Source organism: Sander lucioperca, chromosome 22, assembly GCF_008315115.2.
Source record: "Sander lucioperca isolate FBNREF2018 chromosome 22, SLUC_FBN_1.2, whole genome shotgun sequence".
Classification (NCBI taxonomy): domain Eukaryota; kingdom Metazoa; phylum Chordata; class Actinopteri; order Perciformes; family Percidae; genus Sander; species Sander lucioperca.
This window is the reverse complement of record NC_050194.1, coordinates 19,568,560-19,592,868: the sequence shown is the minus strand read 5'-3', so window position 1 is coordinate 19,592,868 and position 24,309 is coordinate 19,568,560. Positions and strand designations below refer to the sequence as shown.

Sequence of the window (24,309 nt, the reverse complement as noted above, 5' to 3'; positions counted from 1 at the left end):
AGGTCGGAGTCGAACCCGCGGCCACTGCATTGAGGAGTGAACCGCTATATATGAGGGCACACTCTACCAGGAGAGCTACCCAGGCGCCCAAGAATAAAGTTTAATGATACCTGTGTAGCATCTCTAACTGACCAACCCACCATTGATAATTATGTTTTGTCCTTACTTTTTTTACCCTTTTCCTTCCCTCCTTTGGTTCCTTTCTTTGGCTTGGAGACTTGTGTCTTCATTCTTTAACATCTTCTCGTCTCTTTTTCTTGCTTCCTTCTTTCTGTCCTTCTTTTCTGTCATTATATACTTCATATAATTATATATAAAAATTATATTTTCCTGTCAAATGATTGTCTTTCACAATGAGTACCTTTATTCTAAATACTTGATATTTTGCAGTCGTTTTTCTCTGTGGTGTTGTTCCTTCTTCTTCCTCCAATGAGTAAAACACATCACAAACTATGCACCAGACACGTTTTCCCAGTAAAGATCTACCTTACAGTAAGTGTTTAGAAACAGTGCATGTAATATTGCCTTTATAATGTAGATTCAGGTTGAATCACTGTTGTTTTCCTGCAGCTGCTGATAGAAAGTTACCAAACAGAAGAGGAAGATCATAAAACCCTCATAATGTACGAGCCTTATTCAAGCTCTGTTCCAGCCATTTGTTGCATCAATTATGACAAATGTGTGTCTGAATGAAGGGAAGTGTGTGTGTGTGTGTGTGTGTGTGTGTGTGTGTGTGTGTGTACGCTGTTCTGTCTCCAGCGCTTCCCTGTAATTAATTGGCTGACTGAAAGCGCTGAGCTAGCAGAGCCCACGCTGGGATGCTACACACACACACACACACACACACACACACACACACACACACACACACACACACACACACACACACCTACGCATGCACACAAATCTTACTTTCATGCTGCACACGTTAGGTTGCTAAACACATGCATTTTGAGGTGCTCACAAATCTTTCTTTACACGCTGGGCTACTCCAAACACACACACACAGGCTTGTGGGTGTGTTGTGTGTGACTTAGCCGTGGGAGTACAAATCAAAGGTATTGTTACTCTGTTAAGTGTTCACATTTACCTGTCAGTTTTAATTAACTGTCCCGTCACCGTCTCTCCTTTGTCAGAAACAGATGTAACGTTCTTATAGTCTGTTTGTCGCTTGGTCCCCATGGCAAAGGAGATAAAAGTCTCTGAATAACTGGTCGAGGCACGCACCAAATTAACTTGAATGGTGTGTTACATTTTCAAATATCCATTTTACAGAACCTAGAAGACATAAATAATGATTTTGGGTTCTTTTATTTTGGAAGGGATTCTGTGTGGATTTCAGTTTATCTGCAGCAGGTAAAGACGCCCGCTCTTTGTAGTAAACATAAGTTCAGAGGCGGCCTGTGGCTATCCCTCTAGAAATCACTGCAACACTTTATCTCTCTCAACAGCAAAGCACTCACACACACATGCACAGACCCATATACCTGAACATACACACACACACACACACACACACACACACACACACACACACACACACACACACACATGCAAGGAATAAGGAAGAGAGAAGAAGGAAAAAGAGAGAGGAAAAAGTGGGAGAGAAGAAAAGAGAAAGATGAATGAATGTGGGAATTGGTGGAGATTGCTCCTGTCTTCACACTTGGACCAGTGTGCGCGCGTACACACAACACACACACACACACACACACACACACACACACACACACACACACACACACACACACACACACACACACACACACACACACACACAACCCTACCTCTCTTACTCACTCTGCCTCATCCCTCTTTCCTCTCCTCTCTCCGTCACACCCTCCCTCCCTCTGTAGGGTATATTCCCCCTCCATTCTCCTTGGCGCATTGCTGCAGTCAGCACAGCCACCATAACACACACACACACACACACACACCCACACACACACACACACACACACACACACACACACACACACACACACACACACACACACACACAAACTATTGCTCACACAGTCCCTTTTCCCTCTTCTCTTTCTCTGTTTTACCTTTCTTTCTCTCTCTCTCCCTCTCTCCCTACCTTTGTCTCTTACTCTCTCTCTCTCTCTCTCCTTCACACACACAGGCACACACACGCGCGCGCACACACACACACACACACACACACACACACACACACACACACACACACACACACACACTCCCTGTCAGTACGACTGCATTACCTTTCCCATTGCCAACCCTCAGCCTGCACACACTCAGTCACACTCACAGACTGAATTGTTTCATAACATTTTCTCCACATCGGATCACAGCCATCTTGCTTCCAAAATGTCAAGTATCGGTTCTGTAATTTTCAGTATAGCCAAAGACATAAAGAGGGGAAATAAAACTAGGAAACAACTCCAGGGAATGTTTACCTGTCTGAATTTTACACAGATTAAAGCTTGACTTGAGATGAGTACTGTGATGTATGGGTGGAGGAACCTGTGTTATTCTGAGATTGTGAAGTCATAGATGGAAACTTAGTGAGGTGGAGTCTAAGCAGCCCCAACAGGTGCTTCAACCCTGTCTCCATGGGACATTTATAGTGAAGAGGTCTAGTTAAATAGTTGGGTGTACAAAGAAAAAGACTATAACACTGGAGACCGGGGATTGCAGTCTGTGTCCCATGCATTGGTGATTTTAGCCCCTTTTTAGGGGGGCTCAAGCTCAAATTCTTTTTTTAGTGCTTCAAGTTGGAGTTTGTGAACTTGTCTGTTAGTGACAGAGGACAAACAATTACAGGTTCAAAGGGCTTGAAACAGGTTTAATATCCCGTGCCGCTGTAGCCGATGCTATGCACCTGTTACCCCGTCAAGGAAAGGGTTAACAGAAACGTAGTGTTGGCCAATCGGAGGAGGTTGTGCCAGACTCCCGCCTTTGGCTGAGTCTCTATCTGATCTGTCAGAGGGAGAGCAGGAGTGCGGTTGTGAAGTTTAACGTTAGTAGTCCTCAGAGAAAGAGAAGTTGGTAATTTCATGGCGCAGATTAAAACCCAAATTGAAACGTAAGCAACTAAAATTGCTGAATGTTAGAACATTGTGTCAAACTGGTCGTTTACTGGACTTATAAAGTGTCAGGTTTAGTTCCATCATCAGTATTACTGCAATAGTGTCAAAAAATGTTAGCTGATGTTGGTGTTCAGTAGCTAGCTCGGAGATTATCGGCTAATGAAATTACTGATTTAGCAGGGGAGGGGGGGGGCAAGGCACTGTATCCGTGTCACATTCTCATCAGGGGCTGAGCCCCCCTGAAGGTCTGATCCTAGAATCGCCCTTGGTCCCATGTGTGGATGGGTTTAGGCTACTAAAACACTTAAGTTAGAGAAAGATGGCGGTTTTGGTTAAATGCATCATCTCAAAGGGGAACTCTTGTCATAAAGAATATCGGCTGTGGTCGGCTTGAATTCACGTCGGTTACAATTGATTGCAAAGTTGAAATGTTGTAATGGTGGAAATAGTATTAAAACATCCATTTGAATTCCTCACGGGCTGTTTTAGTGTGGGGTCAAAAATAGTTGCTTGGTTTTTGCTTTTTCCAGATGCAAATTCTTACCAACAAAAGAAATTAGGTCATTTTTTATCCGTTGGCAATCTGGAGAAAGTTACCCATGCTTTTATCTCTCCGTCTTTAGAAGTCTGCAGCTCTCTTCAGTCCAGGCTCAGCCAGAAGTTACTCTTACTGCCTCAGCTTGAACCGAATGCTACTTTTTGTACTCATGTTTACTGCATGTAAAGCACAGATTAATCTGGATCACATGAGCCATAGAGTCATTTGCAAGACTGTGGTGTCTACTAATACCTAATACCTATCTCTAATCTGATAATCTTACCTTTTCTAAATATTCCAGGACAATATGTTATGCTTTTATTGGAGATGACAGGAAAGGAGGGGAGGGGATGTTGCTGTTCATGGTTTGTTGACATCCCTAAACCACAGGTTTTGGGGTTGAGTTTTACCTCTTTGGGATTTAATCATTTATTTAAAGGTATAATATTTAACTTTTCCGCATTAAAATGTCTAAAAATGACTAGATTTTATTATATGTCAGATGCGTCATATATCCCGTTTGCCAGTCAGCGTTGTGGTTGTCTCCTAGAAGCTGTCATAAATTGACTTTCTATCCAGTTTTAAGCCACATTTTTACAATATATACTTTTTAGATCTTGGCCGTTTTTCAACCAGATGAAAGATTTTAGTCATCAGACGTCTGGATCAAATTGTCAGAGAAACAAGCTCAGCGAACTGTGTCAGAGAAATGCTGATTTTTAATGTGAAACTGCTTTGTTCAGTGTTTTTACCGCTTTTAATAATCACCTGATCAGTTTGTTTCGGAGAGTAGGACCTCTGCTGGTAATTCTGCTTCCGGTAAAAACCTCCTGAACGACGAACACTCAAGGAATCCTAACTGGGAGAAGCTGACTGCAATGATGGTCATGGTGGTGAAGACAACAACTCCCACGCTACTTCATGACAACAACAAACTGCATCTTTTGTTATTGTTTTGACTGAGAGACCCCTAGCGGCAGAAAATTACATATTTTACATTTAAATGACACAATCTGAGAAATTTAGAGGTGAAAACTCAAAACTTTTCACAAACGTGCCGAACGTTTTTCCAGTAGACATTGCTTTATTGTGATAATCCCAAAATGTTGGAAACTAGAGGTTTTGAATGTATGGGTTAAAATGTGAAAGGCTTTATAAATAATCACCTGCGGATTTCACTCCAGCAACCAAATAGTGCAGATAAATGTTCTCGTATACAGCAAATTTCATATGCGTGTGTCATGTAGTTTTTTTTTTTTAAATATCTTGTTTACTAATAGGTGAAACAAATAGGTCCAAAATCATAACCTCCTTGGCCGGGGTATTTATAACACTCGCTCCTACGCATACAAATGAAGCAGCATTATTAAGGCAAAACAGAAAACACAGAATTGCTGTATTGCTCTGAAAGTCGCTTGGACCTGCATGGATGTAAACTGACCGATCCTCCTCTTCAGGCTCTGAACGCTGCCCTCAAAACACACTTCAGTGGCCTAGCTTTCTTTCCGAGCCCCCTGCAACAGTTTGGTTTGGTTTCTATTTTACTGCTACAAAGCACTCTGAGAGCTGTTTTTGTCGGAGAAAAGTGCACTACAGACGCCATCTATTATTGATATGGTCTGAAATTGAGGCCAGCTGTGCTGTGAGGCTTGGTGTTTGTTTTAGTCCGGTCTAGGTTTGTTGTACAGCACTTTGGTTCCTGACAAGTTGACAACTAGTTCCACTGGTTCTGTTTTAGGGGTCAGTTGACAGAACACGGTGCCGATTTACAGGAAAAATGGGTTTATAGAGATTTGTTTCAGTCTGAGAGGAGTAAATACACTAACACAGTCATGTAAATTAAACATGTGTGTATGGACACATATACTGTAAGTGTCCACGCCAACATTGCCTTTCAGAAAAAGTAGTTAATGCACAGTGTATATTTGTAGCAGTGAAATAAAGCATTAATGTTTTTTTACGTGTGTGTGTGTGTGTGTGTGTGTGTGTGTGTGTGTGTTTACAGAGTATCTTTGCTCAGTTCCAGTTCAGCAGTGAGCGCGTGCTGCCATCAGATGTACTGCGGAGCGCGCTGGCCAAGACTTTCCAAGACGAACAACGCTTTCAGCTGGGTATCATGGACGATGCTGCAGAGTGCTTTGTGAGTCTGAGACATCACATGCGCCACACACACACACACACACACACACACACACACACACACACACACACACACACACACACACAGGAGTGGTGACGGGTTGCCTAGAGGCTTATAGGAACTTAGAAATCTTCAGGGGACGGGGGATATCCAATACAGCAGCCTCAAAGAAATATGTTTTTCCAAGCTTATAATGTTCAACTTTTTTGTTTTGACTCTGTGTTTTGTGAGGCTGCAATTGGTGTTTTTTGGTTTATTACACTGTATTATATTGTGAGGTATTCCTTATTATTTTGTCCATCCCCTGTACCTTTAAGCTGATGGAGAGCGAAGGCCTTATTAAATGATTACAAGCGTCACAGGTTTGGGAATCCCCAAAATATATCATTACATTTACAAGAACTAATAGTATACTGTTATTTTTTATTTTTGGTGTCTTTTTTCCTGATATATTGTTACATTTTATAAAGATTTTTAACACGCCAAGATAGAATTTTGGTAGTTAGGGGTTTAGGTGTAGCGGACAACAAAACAAACTGCTTGCGCTCCTCTAAAATCGAGGCATCACAATGTTATACATTGGTGACACATATTGCAGATGAATTTGATGTGATTAAAACATTGCTCAGCTACTGTATATACAATCTGTTTGTTCCTTAGTGGAGAAAAAACTCAGTTACATTATGCTATTTTATCAAATAATATTTGGAATTTACCTTCTCAGATTGAAAGATCTTCACATTAGTTTAATTCAACAGTGAGTGGGGCCTTGTTTGAATGGCTGGTGTCTCAGTTTGGAATGAACTGTGTCATTTATTTACAGAGAAAATCAAGAAAAAAAAATGTCATCAGTCACAGGTTTTATTATTGTAATGTCTTTACACTTCGTCATCGCCTTTCTCTCTTCAGCCCTTCATGTTGCTTTCTCTCCACCACTTTCGGTCTTTTTCTTTCTGCTTTTAAAGGCCTCCACTGTGTTTGTGTGTGTGTGTGTGTGTGTGTGTGTGTGTGTGTGTGTGTGTGTTTTATGTGTGTGCGTGGTTGCTGCTGTCTGATCGATTGGTAGTATATGTGTTCAGTCAGGGAATCCGTCGGCTTCTTATGAAATATAGATGCTGCTCCCACGGTCAGATTAACAGGAGCACCAACAGAGAGGAACTATCAAACACACACACACACACACACGCACACACACACACACACACACACACACACACACACACACACACACTGTACATAAGTATACAATATAAACAAGCACATATGCCAACTAACCACACAACACTCACACATTAATTGATGCCGATTTTGCTTTATGTGTGTCTCAGGAGAATCTCCTCATGCGTATCCACTTCCACATCAGCGCGGAGAGTAGAGAGGACATCTGCACAGCCAAACACTGTATACCACATCAGAAGTTTGCCATGACTCTGTTTGAACAGGTTAGACATTGTTCAGTCCCTTTAAAGAGCTTTTACATGCTTCACTTCTGGAGCTTCAATTAAAACAATAACACAAAGATTTTGAAGAACACGATGTCCGGCGATGAATCTGAGGATGTATTTGTGTTTGCAGTGTGTGTGTAACAGCTGTGGAGCCACATCGGACCCTCTGCCCTTCATTCAGATGGTTCATTACATCTCCACTACATCCCTCTGGTAAGACCAGACACACACGTACACACACACACTCACCGCACACACACACACACACACACACACACACACACACACACACACACACACACTGCAGTAAATCTGGCAGCAAGCGGAGGCTGGGTGGCAGTAAAGGAAGGTACAGCGTGTTCTCTTCTTCCCTGCACGGGTCCCTGCTGAACACTGAACTGTGAGCACACACATTATGCACACACACACACACACACACACACGTGTATGTTTATGCATATGCAAGAGCAGGTGAGCTTGTGCATAAAGTCTCTGCCATGTTCAGGTGTTAGTGCAGGTAAATCCACACACAGGAGAAGCATCCTCAGAGCTGGTACATAAAACTCGCACATGCTACGAGTCAATGAAATAAGGAACAGGGGAAGTAATCAATCAGCTGTTTGATTCAGTAGACCCAGGGGGGCGACACAAATCTATAAGTGGACATTGGGTCGGAAAGGCTGTGAACGAGAGTGAAAAAGAGGCGATATCACTCCATATCCCTTTCGGAAATGGAACACGGCAGAGGAAATAGAGGGATGAATGGGGGGCAAAAGTACAAATACTGTAAACACACTGTGTCAATGTAGTTGTGGGGCACAGCGATGCCACCGCTCTATGTTTGTGCCTGTTAGCACTGCCAAGCTATTTTTACACTCAGTGGAGCCTGTTGTTTACAGTCGAGATAGCCAAATATGCAAAAGTCAACATGAGTAAGATAATCAGAGGGCAACAAAAAGACAAACACATGTCTGGTTCGAGGCACAAGTCAGACATAAGTAAACAGAAGAACAAGTGTGTTCCTCGCTGGTGTGATCTTATTGTTGTTTCTGCTTTCTTAGCCTCTCATCTGCCTGTGCATCTGGAGAGGCAGAGCTAGGGGTTAAAATCAAGAGTGAGAGAGAGAGAGAGAGAGAGAGAGTAGAGAAGAGGTTGAGTTCATTTCAGGCTAATGGAAAGGGTGAGAGGAGGGGAAGAGACGGGGGAGGAGGAGGAGGAGAGATTTGGATGGTTTTTAAAAATCGTTATTCTTAAAGGAATACACCAGAAAAAACAATGCTGATTCATTGCGCATTTAATCTCATACATGGTACGGAGCTGCAGACAGGCTTGCATAAGTCCATTTGGCATTCACAGATGATAATAACGTATATTTGAGTTTGTCCTTCAGAGGACAATTATACTTAAAAAGGATAAATGCAGCTCAGTATTAAAGTAGCATTGCTTTAAGCCTTGCCGAAGGAGATTGTCTCAGTTTTGTTCCACAAGTAAAGCTTTTTTTCATCAAATTATGCTAGTTGTAGATGAACTACTCCTTTCGTAACAATAATAATGTGTCTGTACTGTTATTGCTCTCTGTAGGGAAATTGTCTCTTAGCGCGACCACTTAAGGAAGGTCAAAGATCATAATCTGTCACACAGGATTTAGAAACTTGCTCAGATAATCTTTTTTACAGCCTTAATGACTGTATATCTAGATTTCCCTCTTTTCTTTTTCTTTCGTAATCTTTTCTTTATTAAAGCAGATGAGAAAATGCATGCGGGACTGACTCAGAGTCAGATGTACATGTGTGTAAATGGTTGCCTAAGCAATACACATGTCCAGATGAACAACACACTGTAGAACTAATAGATTTTCGACAGATTTTCAGCCAGAAATACCAGAGGAAATGAAACAATTGCCTGCAAATTACAGAACCAAGAAACGTTAAAAGTTTAAAGAATGAAAACAATGTTTCTGGTGGCTACAAGTCACATTTGGGCTTCACAATAGATGTTTTCTTCTATTTAGAAAAGCTTTCATTTGGGGAATCATACACATTCACTGCATGCGTCATATTGTTGTTGTGTGTGTCCAATGCTGCAGTAACCAGGCGGTGAGGATGCTGGAGTGCAGAGAGAAAGCCACACCAGACATGTTTGGAGAACTGCTCCGCAACGCCAGCAACATGGGAGACCTGCGCAACTGCCCTGTGAGAGCGCACACACACACACACACACACAACACATGGACACACACTTCAATGCGCATACAGTACGCTCAGCAACTCAATACTGTTAACTTTAGATGTACAGAAACAAAACAAAAATTGTGCTTTAGACATTTATTTTTGTACCTTTCCATGTTCATTTTCTTTCTTTTGATGCAATCCAATATCCAACATCAGCAAATTTCTTTTTTGTAATATCAAGAGATGGGGAAAAAAACAATAATAATACGAAAACCAGGATGAAAATCAGTTTAAAAAAAAGAATATAATGAGCAGTGTAACCACTTTGGTAGTTTCATCATTTCTTGTTTGTTTTCCCCTCTCTTTCCTGGTGGGTCTCTGTTACATAATCAGCAGCTCATTTGCATTTTCTTACCATCTCTCTTCACTTTCTATTACCGGAAGCGTTTTCTAAATGTCTCTTCATTGACCTCCTTTAAAGTAAAACATAATGATCATCATCGTCATGCAGCAAAAAACTAAATTAATATTTTTGGCTGAAAATTAGTAAAAAAAAAAATAAAAATAAATGATGAGCCTCAAATATATTGTCTGATGCATTGAAAAAAGATTGGATTAAGATAGAGAGAGACAGAGGAACGTGTATGATGCCTTTGTTCTGCAGGGTTGTGTGTTGTGCCACCACATGGGAAAATGCTGCTGCTGCTGCTGAATAGATCCAGCTTGGACCCGCTCTCTGCCAAAGTGTCTGCACAAAAAGCCTCCTCAGCTGCCCCTCTCTTCACACAGCAGCAGCAGCAGCAGCACCACAACATTCTCCACTGCAGCTACACTAAAACACACCGCTATCTTATTCACGGTCTAAACGCTGACGTTGTGTGCACAGTCCTGCGGGAGTCACACAAACCTGCCTCTGTTTATCTTCCATAACCACCACATTTGACCACATCAGGCTCTGCTCAAACAAAGTGATGGTATTTGAATGGGAGCGAGATGCTGTAGGTGCCATGCTGAAGAAAGCAGAGTGTGAGGATGTTTGATGGTGCCAAAGAGTTGACAGAGGAAACAGAAGTGAAGTTCTGGATACACAGTTTTTTTAGGTGAAATAAGCTCAAATTAATTAAATTAACTCAATATATAGATGGTGTAGTGGAAGAAGTTTTCCAATATTTTACCACTTAAAAATAAAATTAACGCATTTTACTTGAAGGCCATTAAAACATTGTTTCCAATGCGCTTCTTACAATAAGTGCAATGTTCTGACTAAATTGGATCAATTTTATTTAATTTACATGCAAGATTTCTGCATTTTTTCCATTTGTGTTCTTCTTGCTGGTTTGAAGTGGGCAAGGCTTTGTTGAAAAAAGTGATGATCAGGATTTAGCAATATATAATCTGAATCTAAAGACAGCTGGGATTGTTTTTAAATGCTCAATCCTCAGCCCTGCTCTAATATAAGTATTAAAGTATTAATGTGAAAGCAATTGCGTGATGCAGAGTTGATTTAAACTACTGTATATAGTGCTGGGTAGTTTAATTTGCAACAGTGCATCATATTTCATAAACTGACTACTTTTGTATAAAAAAATCTGCAAAGTAGCGAGTAACCATAGCATTCAAATAAACGTAGAAGGGATTAAAGTAGGATGTTTTCAAGACGACAAAATTCCCTTCAGCTCATTTTAACACGTTTCACCAATGACAAAAAGAAAACGGAACAAAAGTCACACTTCTGACCCATGCATATGCATGCAAGAGCCCTGTAGGACTCACACATGTATCAGCAATTTGCAAGCAACAATAACAATTTGTGAAACGTGACCATTTGTGTTCTACATGATAACAGTACTTACAAATTCCTTTTGTGGAAGGCTTTTTTTCTTTCCGTATATTGGGCCATCATTTGTATTGGTATAGTAACTTTGTAATCGCCAAGTTAATTGCTTAGATCTGGGGACAAATAGAAATTGCTAAAAAGAAGTCTGATGTGCTAAGAAAGACAAGCAGTCAGGCGATCATACAGTTTTTAAACAAACCTGCAGGTTAGCCAAACTTATTTGGAAGAGGAAACATGCCCAAACTGTCCAAATGAAGTGGATTAGATAATCTGGCTGAACTGTTGGCTTGTTTACAGCCTTGCCCCATCAGACTTTGTTGTAACCATGTTGCCACTTTCCCAGATCCCAGCATTAGGTACATTGCAGTACAATGTTATCATGACTGATGGGGACGATGGCCAGAACAGGGTAAACACACATTCATACCTGGAAGCTGCCCAGTACAACCACAGTCTGATCTGCTGGCCACTGAGCAGCTCCACTGGAGCGGTTGGGGTTAAGGGCCTTGCTCAAGGGCACCGCAGTGGTGGAAATGAGGGAGCGACAAGCGCTGCTCTTTCACTTTCCCCACCCAGATTTTATTTTGTCTCGTCAGTCTGGGGATTGAACCGACAACCTTTAGGCCACCACTGCCCCAAATTAATTAATCACGCTGTACATTGCGGGCTGTAATCTAAAGTGTTACCGTGAATTGCAAGTAACTTTCCACATCTGTGTGAATGTTTGGTGGTTTTTCTACATCTGCCTCTTCAGCTGTCACCACATTGATAAAAGTGTGATTGTCCTTTTATTTCGGTGCTGTATGAGTCGTGAGGAAGCATAAGCACAAACATTTACCGAAAGTTGTTTCATTTTGTTCTGAAAAATGTCATGATCAGCATTCTGCAAACCTACAGTATCCTTTGACCAACAGCGCTATTATATAACTCACTCTCTCCTGGAAAGGTCTGCATAGCCACAGCAAAAAAAAAAAGAAAAAAAAAAAGAAAAGAAATCTTTGCATATAACATTCAGAGATGAGACTGCACCGATCAATGTTGTATTATGAAGCAGAGCAAATCTGTTTGTACGATCATTTGATGAATGATGTTGTCAGCTGCTGTTCCCAGCAGTGAGGAAGCACAGAGAGCTAACTGAGGCTGTGTGTCCCGTCGATGTGTCCTAAGCTAACAGAAGTGCCGTTTGGCTGCTGCTCCCTGGCTTGTGTTTGTGTCCCTTTCTGAGAATTCAGAAGCAGACCCTGGCAAAATACCCTCCTGCCATCTCTGGTGCCAGCGCAAGACAGCACGCCGCCCACAAAGGGAGAGCTCCGTGTGTGTTTGTGCATATGTGTGTGTGCGAGTGTTGTGTTTGGCAAAGTGTCTGGTTGCCGGGGTGTTCTCAGGCTGTTTCCGAATCCGCTCTGCCAGCACTGCGTGCATGCTCGTGTGTGTGCGTGTGCATGCGTGTACGTCCTTTGTGTGTGTGCAACGGCTCTGTGGTGGGTCATGACTCAAAGGAAGTATTCAGAACACATGGTTCTGAACTCAACAGAAGGCCCAAGGGACAAATACAACTCAGCACAGCGCTTCTTCCTCTGTCGTTCTCTCTTACAATCCTTTCATCATCTCTTTTCTCCAGCCTTTTATCTCTGCCCCTTTTCCTCCTACTGTTCAGTTTGTTTGTGTGTGTGTGTGTGTGTGTGTGTGTGTGTGTGTGTGTGTCTCTCCCTGCCTGCATGCGTGCGTGCGTGTGTAATCATCACTGCCAAATAAAGGGATGGTTTTACCGATGTCACACTCATAGCACAGGATGAATCAACCTGGTTGATCACACACTTTCCTTTTCGTTTTCTTTTTTTTTTTACCTCCTCCCCCTCTCTCCATCACAGAGTAACTGTGGGGAGGTGTTGCGTATCCGCCGGGTGCTGATGAACTCACCAGAGATCGTGTCCATCGGGCTGGTGTGGGACTCAGACCACTCGGACCTGGCGGAGGACGTCATACACAGCCTGGGGACTTGCCTGCGTCTGGGAGATGTAAGGGGTTCACACACACGTCATACGGTCATTAAAAGCATTAATACATGATATGTCATGTTATGTTAAGTGTACCAATGAGCCAGAGGTGCTAGTAATTGTGACATGGACATCAATAGTCAGATGTTTGTGGTGGTGACTGCACCCTCAGTGCCTCATAAGGCTCATGAGACATCCCATGGATGTGCCAGATTTTTTTGCTTCTGTAGTGGAAGGATTCTAGGGAAGACGTGTGGTCCACCACTTTGTCAAGTAACGTAGGCTACATGATATGTTTGGCATTTAAGTACTTAAAGTCGTGATGACACTGTTGATCAGTAAGTGAGTAAAATTGTTTGGCTTCTACATTGTTTAAAATACCAGCATATGTTACAGCTTGTGAACTCTGAGCTTTCCAGGAAATTATGAATGAGTGGCCTCTTCTCGTAAACACTTTGAACCCGACCCCATTTAAAGGCACCATAACCATTGTCTCAGCCAAATATGTCATATATTTTTTATTTTCAGGACAAATTTGGCTACTCAGACATGCCTTAATTTTGCATGAGTAGTATGTTCTAGGATGGTTGTTATGCAAGCATGTTGTATCCAGAGAGTTAACACAGTAGATTCCTTATTATACAAACGGATGCTGATCCACTCCAAAAACGAAATCCTATTGGATCCTTTGGCCTTCCACCCATAGAAAGCCAAAAGACATGCCTCTGTTCCACAAGCTTCTCTAACTTACTGCAATCTTTCATTTAGCATTTCTTTCATCGCTTACTGAAAAAAGTAAGTGTGTTCCTGATGTTTACTTTCCATTATCTAAGACACATTAAACACAGCATTAAACTACAGCAGTTGCTATTAGAAAGTTACAACAATACTTTGTTAGCACAGAAAGAACTACAGCAGCAGCAGCGCAGGGATTTAGGTCATCGTAACTTGGTTTCCTCTGTATCAATAAAACTTACCAAAGCTCTCCTCTTAAAGGCAGAATGAGTAGGCTTTCTGCATTGCAGTTTGTAAACAAAATTCAAAGTTGGCCCCTCTTCCCCGGCTCAACGACACCACAAGCGCAAGCCTCCTCTCCTCTACTTCAGTGCTCGCCAACACCAGATTCACTCACGGAACGAGCTTTGTCCACTTTGCGTTCCGCCTTGCTATATTTGCTTGTTAATTTAGTTTCTTCGGTGCTGTGTCCGCTATTTTTGTAGCATTCTCTTGCTTCTCATGCTTGTGCATGCGTAGGGGCTACACACCAAGTGCCCAAAGGCTGACGCGCAGAAACGTCCCGAACACAGCCAAATGGAAAGAAAAGAGAAAATACAGGCAGAGGGCAGGGTCTCTGCAGATAGAGACACCGCCACACAATTGCAGTAGGTCATAAATGATGATTGAGAGGGATTACTCCTACTCATTGTGCCTTTAAGTGATTTAAAAAAAATGTTTTGCTGTCTTAAAACTTTTACAGCATTCGCTCATTTGTCCTGCTGTTACAGACTTGTCTGAGCTTAAAGCTACACCTTGACTCACGTCTTTTGTTGAGCTGTGATGTTAAAGGCTGCTAAAAAACTAATTAAATAATATGAAATAAATGATACCAGAAACTTAACCTCCACGTTACAGGTACAAATACCCAGAGGCATGTTCAAACACACACTGATGTTCCAACAGTCAGACATGAACACATGCAAGGACACACGTACAGTATACTGTCAAAGACACACTAGTGTAAATGCAAATGTGCAACACTCAAATACACTCTCAATGACAAACACAAATATAGAATACAAATATGTGCGTGTTGCAGAGCCCAGTAAACTCAACCAACCCCGTTCCAGCTCACTCTGAAAAACAACAAATTTTAGCACACACAAATTATAGCGCACACGAAAAAATAGACCACCTGACCTTATTCATTATCCATTATATATAGCTGCTGCTTTCACACCTCAGGCACACACGTTTGACCCCTGATACTCTGTCATGACTGAGTCATGTTGATGCATTTTAAAGCCACTGTTACATCTCCATCCGCATTCTGAAGTGAGATCTATGAATAATGGATAAGTGAATATGACTGTGTTACAGTGAGTCAAGTTCTTTCCTCTATCTTCTATCTCCTGTCTCCGCCTGCTGCGGTTCCCCTCTTTTTCATCTCGCCGTTGTGAGATGAAGCCTGTTGTCAGATGCAAATCGGAGGCACAATCTATCGCATTCTCTGCTTTTGTTTAGTCGTTCAGGGAATCAGAGAAAGTGAATCCATCGGCCTCCTGTATCCCTCCTCCCCTTCCACTGCTTCCACTTTTTCTCTTTGTCTGTCTTCTGCCTCGCAGTCTCTCTTTTCTGCTTCCATTACTCTTTTATGTTCTTTCTCTCCTTAGATTGGATGATTGTAGTGCTGAAACGATTAGTCTATTAAAATAAATAGATAGCGTCATGTCATTCATCAAGGTGCTGAATGCTGAACGCTTGCAGGTTCCGACTTTTCAAATATGACGATATGCTGATATGCTGTGAACTGAATATCTTTGAGGTTTTGGATCGTTGACCAAAGAAAAGAAGCAGTTTTGAAGACGTCACTTTTGTTTTGACATTTTTTACATTTTGTAGACCAATCACTAATTGACTAAAAAAAGTAATCAATAATGAAAGTAATTGTTACTTGCAGGCCTAGATAAGTAAGGAAACATATGGGTCTTTGCAGCAGCAGGTAAAGATAGGACACTTTAGAATACAATGAGATTATATAGAAGGTTATGTTCTTAAACCAACAACTTGAGCATTATATATTATAGCAACACACTATTGCATTGATCTGTGTATTTATGAAACGTGTTAATGGCAATAGTATTTATGTGAGATCTGTGCATCATTTCTCCATGAAAAACTGCAGTATATATGCATAACTGTACAGCACTGCATGTGCAGTATACACTGAGTGGAAAGTAAAGAGTTTGAGAAAAGGCAGTGTGTGAAGGATGACTGCATACAGCATATATACTAGGTGAGCAAAAATGTGCTTGTATTCACATTACCTCCCCTATCTCTATCTCCCCCCCCCAACTGCACACCTCTTCCTCTCTTCCCTGCATCCCTCCCTGTCTCCCTGTCTCCTCCCTCCTCTCTCTGTCTATCTCTCTCTCTCTCTGTCTCTCTCTCTCTCTCTCTCTCTCTCTCTCTCTCTCTCTCTTTCTCTCTCTCCTTGTAGTTGTTCTACCGTGTGACAGAGGAGAGGGCTCGCCAGGCGGAGCTCTACTTGGTGGGCATGGTGTGCTACTACGGCAAGCACTACTCCACCTTCTTCTTCCAGACGAAGATACGCAAGTGGATGTACTTTGACGACGCCCAAGTCAAAGAGGTGAGACACAGTTTGGAGTCTGCATGCTGCAACGCGGGGAGGGTGTGCTGTGCAGTATCTGCTGCATCTCCAGTTGTGCCTGTGAGAGCAGCAATGACAAGAACTATGCTGTATGTTAGTTCAAGTGCTGCATGGTCAGCGGGGGCGGCTTGAGATTGATTATGTGTTTCAGGTTTAATCCCTGTCTTTGTTTTAATCTTAGCGCAGGTTTAAGTGCTAAAACTGGTCTTATGTTGTAACACTTCATGATTCAAGCATGAGCTATTCTCCATAAGGCTGGAAAATAATATACATGTTGCGGTGACGGAAGCAATGGTTTGCATGTGTCAAAGTGTGATGTAAACTTGTATCAGTCACAGTGCACGCTGTCAGTCATATTAGGTCATTGAGCTAATGGAAAAGTGTGATAATATGACATCGATAAGGACACACAGCAGCACAATGTCTGTTTGACCTTCTAGTTTTGGTGGAATGTGCGTAATTTTATATCTTAATACAGATAGATTTACTTTCTCTTTGTATGTGTGTGTGTGTGTGTGTGTGTGTGTTTTTAATATATGTTTATGTGTGTCTTTGTTTGTGTGTGTTGCCCTGCTGCACCTCCAGATCGGCCCTAAGTGGAAGGACGTGGTGTCTCGCTGTATCAAAGGCCACTATCAGCCCCTGCTGCTGCTCTACGCTGACCCCCGGGGGACGCCGGTGATACTGCAGGAGAGCCCCAACCCCTGTACCAGCTCCAACCCACAGCTGGAGCTCCAGCACTGCAGCAGCAAGGCTGGTTACGACAGCGAAGACTCTGGTACAGCAAAGATGACACACTCTGCTACAGATCAGATTATTCTGTGTTTATTACCGTGTGTGTGTGTGTGTGTGTGTGTGTGTGTGTGTGTGTGTGTGTGTGTGTGTGTGTGTGTGTGTGTGTGTGTGTGTGGGGGGTCAAGTGTGGTTACAGCTTTAAAGCTCTGACCTTCAACCCTATAATCCAACTTATATAAACTGCTTCTGTATACTGCAGAGCTTGAACCTATTGTCCTGCCTTTGACTGTAAACATATGAAGATGCAGGATTAACTGAAAGGTCATCTCGCTTTCTCTTGTTCTCTCTCAGGTCGGGAGCCGTCCATATCCAGCGATACTCGTACCGACTCTTCGACGGACAGCTCGAGTCACCGCGCCTCTCGCAGCCGATCTCTCCACCAGTCAACGGGCAGCCACCTCTCCAGTGAATCCCAGACCACAGTGGTCTGTAATTACGACATCGGCACACCGCCACACGGTGCTGACGCCGGAGGTAAAACTGCATTCGAGTCCAGGAGCAAAGTTACCTGTACAAGTTGTCTGTAATAACAAAGTAAAGCTGCACTTTCAGTCAAAACACCCTGACAGCTTCGAACAACTGCAAATACACAAGTGACTGCAGTGTTTTCCGGGAGTAAGAGAAAGTACTAAACTGCGGTACTCGTAGGTACAAGTAAGAGCAATCAAACTTTCAAGTTTCAGTGGTAATGAAGTGAGTTCTTTGTGCTTCATTACTGCAGACTCTTCAGGTTATGCACCTTGTTACTGGTTTACTTGCACTGCTGCATACATAATTGCCCCCAGTGGGATAAATAAAAATGTTATTGGATTTACTCTTTCTTTCTTTCTTCTCCCACGTTCAGAGTCAGCAGTGGAGGGTCCTCCCCGCCCTCCCTCTCCTCCTCTGCAGGAGTACAAGGAGTCGGCCGTCTTTCTCCTCTCCTCCCGCCGGCCACTCACCTCCTCCTCCTCCTCCTCTCGTCCCCTGTCCTCCTCCTCTTCATCAGGAGTTGGGGGCTGTGAGGGTGGGGTTGGGGGGCCCCACTGGGAGGATGAAAGCACCAGCAGTGAGAGCAAGTCCAGGTACTGCACCACTGAAAGACACAAACACATTGACTTTAGACATCCTGCCTTTGAATTCACATTCAAATCATGTAAAGTTGTACTTTATATATTTTTTTGATATCATTATCTGAATATTTGATTATGCAAAAAGCAGTACACCTTGCAATTGATAGTGGTGAAAGACGTTTTTAGATCCTCTACTTGAAGTACAAAGTATTATCAACAAAATGTACTTTGTTTCAGAGCATTATATGAGCACAACCACACTGCAGTATTATAAAATAAATTAATTAAATTGTTAAAAGCTCTATCTGAACTGTAATTAAGTCCTTTTGTAGGTCATGTATTTTTACTTTTTAGACTACCCTCTACAATTTGTTTTCTACTTTCTTTTAAGAAGATTTTACTTAGAGATGCATTTGCACCTTTTGAGTAGTGTTCAATTGTTCCACTCCTGGAGTCATGTAACATCACATGTAACATCTTCCTCCCTTGCATTGTAGTTCTTCTGGAGGCCGCTACAGACCAACGTGGAGGCCCAGAAGAGAGGCCCTGAACATCGACAGCATCTTCACCCGACCGAGAGGCTCCTCTCTGGGCTACAACACCTTGCCTGGTCCCTCTCTCCCTCCTGAGCCCCAGGACTTCTTTCCCTTGGCGGGACCCACTCCACCCACACAGCCAGGGCTACAAGAGGTGGAAGGGAGGGTGGTTGGGGAGTTGGAGGCGGGGTTTGGGCTGGTCGGACAACTCAGGTCTCTGGGCAGCGGGCGGACAATGGGTCCCCCTGCCCCTCCACCTCTGAGAGGGGTGGAGCACCAACCACGTCTGATTCAGAGGATGGAGAGTGGCTACGAGAGCAGTGAGAGGAACAGCAGCAGTCCCGACAGGTAGGAAACTCACAAATAACAATTACTGTCTCGTTCTTTCTGTCTCTGTCGTTCATTCTCTTTCTCTCTCTTGGTTTCTCTGTAACCTTCCATTTCACTTTATCAGCTTGAAATACAAATGTGACATTAACAACAATACAATGTCCAACAGCAGTCATCCATAACAACAAATCAATCAATGAACGTATTTGTCAAGAGACACATGATCTGCACTCTTAACATTTCTCCCCTTTTTGTCTCTTTTTCTTGCTCTCTTTCTCTCTGTTTTATGCCTTTCTCTCCACAGGGAGGTAGGGCAACAGAAACGGGTGCTTATGTCAGGACCTTCATGGCGTTCGGTGCCCAAGTCGAAGAGCAGCGGTGCTATCCTGCAGGAGCTGCCCTCACCCAACTGGGGCGGCAGCACCAACACAGGTGTGCATTAGTGCATGTGTTTGCATTTATCGACTGTAACTTGCATTTGATCTGATCGAACATTATATGTTTGTGTGTTTTCAGGCGGCTCAGGGCGCAGTGAGCTGGATGAGCTGCAGGAGGAGGTGGCGAGGAGAGCCCGTCAGCAGGAGCAGCAGAAGCGGAGGGAGGCTGAGCGGGAGGCAGCCATGGGATTCAACCCCAAACCCAGCAAATTCATGGACCTGGACCAGCTCCAACACCAGGGTATGGAAAAGCAAATATGGATAAAGAGAAAGACAGAAAGAGAAAAGTAGGAGGGAGGAAGGGTGGAGGAGAAAGAAGAGATGTATGGGAGGTTAGGAAGGTTTTAAGGAGAGCAAAAAAGGTCGGTTCACTCAATTTAAAGAAAACATTCTCTCACTTACTGTACCTCTAGTGGTATCTAGCGATGCAGATAGTTTTGGTTATATTTGCCCAGGTTTTAAGAAATTTGTCTCAGAGATTTCTGTCTCCACTTCCATGCAATGGATGGGAATATGATTTTCATTTGTGATACTCACAGCAGTTCATAGGGATTATTTTTTTGGTGGAAGTTAGTTCTGATGCAAACTGTCTGCATGGTAAGATACCAGAATCAGTAATTAGTGAGAAAATATGTTGTATGTATGTATACATTTTTGTGAACTGGCCCTTTAAGAAGAAGGGAACTGAATTTAAAGCTGCACAAGGCAACTTTGTATCTTTTAAACCCCACATTCTAACGAGCCATCACTGACTTATTAAACAATTTCAATCTCACTTGTCACTTAAAAAAAAATACAACTAATGCAAATTTCTGGCATTTCAATTGGAGGGACGTGAGGCTGTGTTATGATCTGGGCTAATAAAATTTATTTTTATGTTAAAATCTTTCCCGGTGCAACTTTAAGGTCACATTATTACCTGTTATCTACTTTAGCAGTCACAGTGACTTGTTTGTACTGTCTGATCTCCCCTTTGTCCTCATTCCCATCTGTTCGGCTGTCTCTCCATCTGTCTACCACCGTCTGTATTTTATATTTGTCTATTAGTTCAGTGTGTGTTACTCTGAGTCATACTGTATATATTTGTGTTTTTGTATGTCATCTATGAATGTTTTATGTCAGAACAAATGTGTGTGTGTTTGTGTCTGACAGTTCCAGCTGAGCTCTAGCTGACTTCAGAGAGCGAATCCTTGTCAGATCAGTTTTTTTTCACCAACATGGTAACTCTTTTGGGATGTTTACTGACCAGTGGGAAACTTCAAAGTTCAGACTTGTAGGGAGTTCACAATGTGTATGTGTTTCTTAGTTCGCAAAACAATTCTGTGAGTGTTTGTGATTTTATGTGTCTGTGTGTGTGTGTGTGTGTGTGTGTGTGTGTGTGTGTGTGTGTGTGTGCGTGCGTGTGTTTGTGTTTGAGAATGTTTCTCCCTGTGTTCATGTTTCTATACATGTACATTTATACATACATATAAATAGTCATGTATGTACCTGTGTGTAGTGTGTATCTTTGTGTATATGTGAGATTGTGTGTTCCAGAGCTGTAGACGTGAGTCAAAGTTAATTTACTAATCACTGGGAATAATGACACTGTAATGTGTTATGTGGCTCTACAGGAGTTTCTGGCGTAATGAGTAACTGTATTTACACCAAATGAGTAATCTCACTTTGGTCTTGGGGACTAGTACTACACATTTACGTTGCAAACTTGGGGCATGGACCATTGAAAGATTTCGGCGTTTACCAGGAATGGAGGGTCTAACAAAAACATGTAGAGGTGCTAAAGTGTAGGATCAAGTGTTTTATTACTAGGAACTAAATGCTTTTTCAGTCATGCTTCAGTATTGCTCTACGGCTCTGTTGGTCCACCACTTTGGTGGATAGATTGCTATGACATTTTGTACTTATGGTTCAAAGAGGATGAATCTTACTGACTGACTTACTGGTGATCTCCTGACTTTTCCTGTAGCAGGAGTAAACATTTCATTTGTCTAATACTTTGGTTTCTCACCAAATACCAGCAAATCTAATGACTTTCCCATCAACCTCAGCTGTACTTTGTGTTTAGTACTATTTAGCAAATGATAGCATGCTAACACGCTAAACAAAGTTGGTGAACATTGTAAACATCAGTATTTTAACATGCTGAAATTAGCATTTAGCTGAAGGCGCAGCTGTGCCTAAGTACAGAGAGTCACAGAGCCGCCAGCAAGGCTGTAGACTCTTAGTCTTGTTTAATCTGTCTCGGGCAAGTCCCCCAACTTTATGGATTTAGAGTACTAAGTCACTCAAGTCACAGTCAGGACTTGAGACTTGACTTGGACTTCATTGCACTGAGGTTACTTACTTTAGACTTAAAGGCAAAACGTTTAAATACAAAAACAATTCAACAAAAAAAACACACACGCTGTGTCATTTTCACCATCAACATTCAGACACTTTAAAGATTTATATCTTGCAATTTGCAGACTTGTGACTTGACTTAGACATGACCTAAATGGCACGAGACCTGACTTTAGATTCACTCTGAAAGACTGGACACTTGGCTCAAAAGACAGCTCTGGTGTGGTCATTCCTGTGTGTGTGTGTGTGTGTGTGTGTGTGTGTGTGTGTGTGTGTGTGTGTGTGTGTGTCTGTGTTTGTTTGTGTGTTTTCATGCATATTTAGTCCTTGCATCCACAAATTATATTTTTCTGTGCCAGCTTTACTATTGTATTTGTTAAGAAAATATGTGTCTGTGTGTGTGAGAGAGAGAGCCTTGTCTGAACTGCAGGTGTGCAGGTTTTCCCCCTCCAACTCAGCACTAACTAAATCTCCATCAGGGATTATTGTGCTGTGTCCTGTCTGTCCTACTGTGTGTGCTTTAGTGTGTTCAGCCTCATGTACCTGAGACACACACACACACACACACACACACACACACACACACACACACACACACACACACACACACACACACACACACACACACACACACACACACACACACACACACACACCCCTGTGAGTACACTCAACCTTGATGAAGTGAAAGGACAACTTGCAAACGAACAGATGGCATCACTATCAGTGCAATTACGTAACAGAATTTGGTTTCCCACATCCGTATCAATGGTTTCAGACGAACTCCAAACAATCTGCCTCAGTGTTTTTGAGGACATTACAGCCAACGACAACAACAGAGCTGTCATCAACCTTCCTTTACTCTGTCTCTATCAATCAAAAGTCTCTAAACTCAAGCCAGGATGGGCGATGGCTGCTCTTTTGTTGTCCTCTTCTGCATCTTTTTTATAACCGACTAACACCATTTAGGGTGCGTTCACAAGGCTACACACCATAGAAAGCTTTGTCCTTTTTTTCTGTCTGGTGTGGCTTCATGAACGTAGCCTCAACTTTGCTCCTCACTTATCTAATCTTGACTTTTTGACTTACTAACTACAGTCCAAGTTTACATCTTGATGCATTTACAACAGAGTTGGAAAGTGGGATTAGATGCTGTGTGTACAAGTATTTTTTCGCACTATAAAGTTTTCTTATAATAGTATCCTCAAATTTTTGTCAACATAAAAAACATGAAAGATAATATAACTTTTGCTGAACAGAAACTATTGTTGCCGGCACATGTAGTGAAAAGTCACAAGCTCAGAGACACAGTGATGTTTGTTATAAAACAATATTAAATTTAATAACATTAGCCATCATAAGTTACTGGTCATACCAGACCAAGTAAGCCTTTAGTGGCAAAACACCTGAGTGTATTAAATTGAGCAAGAATGCGTTACATTACTTATGGATGTAACTTTTAATTTGTAAGATTTTTAAGCTTTATATGATATTTCAGCTTTGTTTCTAAGAAATCTTCTTTTTCGTCAATTTGGTGTGGTGAAATACTACGATACCCATGAGCCACAGCAGCTATAGCTTTGTAGAAGAAGGTGCAAATCAGAGCTGCAGCAAATTTGGACTTCTCTTTTGTTTTAATTGGGAATAAAATAGAGCACCATAGTTATTAAATTCATCTAAAACAGAATGTTTTATCAGGTTTCTACAAAAACCTATTTATAGTGAAATGCTCCTTGGGAGTTGTAACCCAGTGGTTACTATTTTTGATGTGTGATTTAACCAATCTCATCCCACTTTGCAACTCTATACATGTACATGTTTAAAACACATTGACTTACAGTAGAGGAGCGTAATGCATGCCGGCCCCCTCATAACCACTCCTTCTGCTCTGCTTCTATTTTCTCTGTCCCCTTTTGTCTCACCTGTTCTTTCATCCTCATATTTTGTCTTTATCTTTTACTCAATTTTCTTTCTGGTATACTTTTCTTTTCTGTTCCCTCACTCTTTCTTTCTCTGCCACTCTGTCGTTATATCTCTCTGTCTTTTCTCCTTTTTATCTCCCGCTCTGTTGTTAACATCCTCAGCTGTGCTCAGACCCCTGCATGAGGCTAACGCTCATAGCGGATTGGCTGTAGCTGCGTGCATGAGGAGCACTGGGGGCCCAATCAAACGCAGGCAGGAACAGGAAATGGAACGGGAGACAGGAAGCGCCCGCCCACAGGGGCCCTGCAGGTACCACCACTGTCC

The 24,309-nt window shown here is 42.2% G+C and overlaps 1 protein-coding gene across 3 annotated transcripts in view; it reads left to right on the top strand.

The window, feature by feature from the left end:
* The window catches only part of usp54b (ubiquitin specific peptidase 54b), a 55,822-nt gene that overhangs the window by 20,617 nt on the left and 10,896 nt on the right, over window positions 1–24,309 (top strand). For all 3 annotated transcript variants that reach the window (XR_004107650.2, XM_031315000.2, XM_031315001.2), the window contains 13 exons: window positions 5,600–5,734; window positions 7,063–7,176; window positions 7,310–7,392; window positions 9,266–9,371; window positions 13,059–13,205; window positions 16,402–16,551; window positions 17,158–17,350; window positions 17,659–17,841; window positions 18,212–18,431; window positions 18,917–19,303; window positions 19,590–19,717; window positions 19,802–19,963; window positions 24,147–24,294. Coding sequence is in view for 2 of the 3 variants with exons in the window: in XM_031315000.2 (XP_031170860.1) it covers window positions 5,600–5,734; window positions 7,063–7,176; window positions 7,310–7,392; window positions 9,266–9,371; window positions 13,059–13,205; window positions 16,402–16,551; window positions 17,158–17,350; window positions 17,659–17,841; window positions 18,212–18,431; window positions 18,917–19,303; window positions 19,590–19,717; window positions 19,802–19,963; window positions 24,147–24,294 (2,156 nt within the window). In the remaining variant the exon portion in view is untranslated. The remainder of the gene's footprint in view (window positions 1–5,599; window positions 5,735–7,062; window positions 7,177–7,309; window positions 7,393–9,265; window positions 9,372–13,058; window positions 13,206–16,401; window positions 16,552–17,157; window positions 17,351–17,658; window positions 17,842–18,211; window positions 18,432–18,916; window positions 19,304–19,589; window positions 19,718–19,801; window positions 19,964–24,146; window positions 24,295–24,309) is intronic.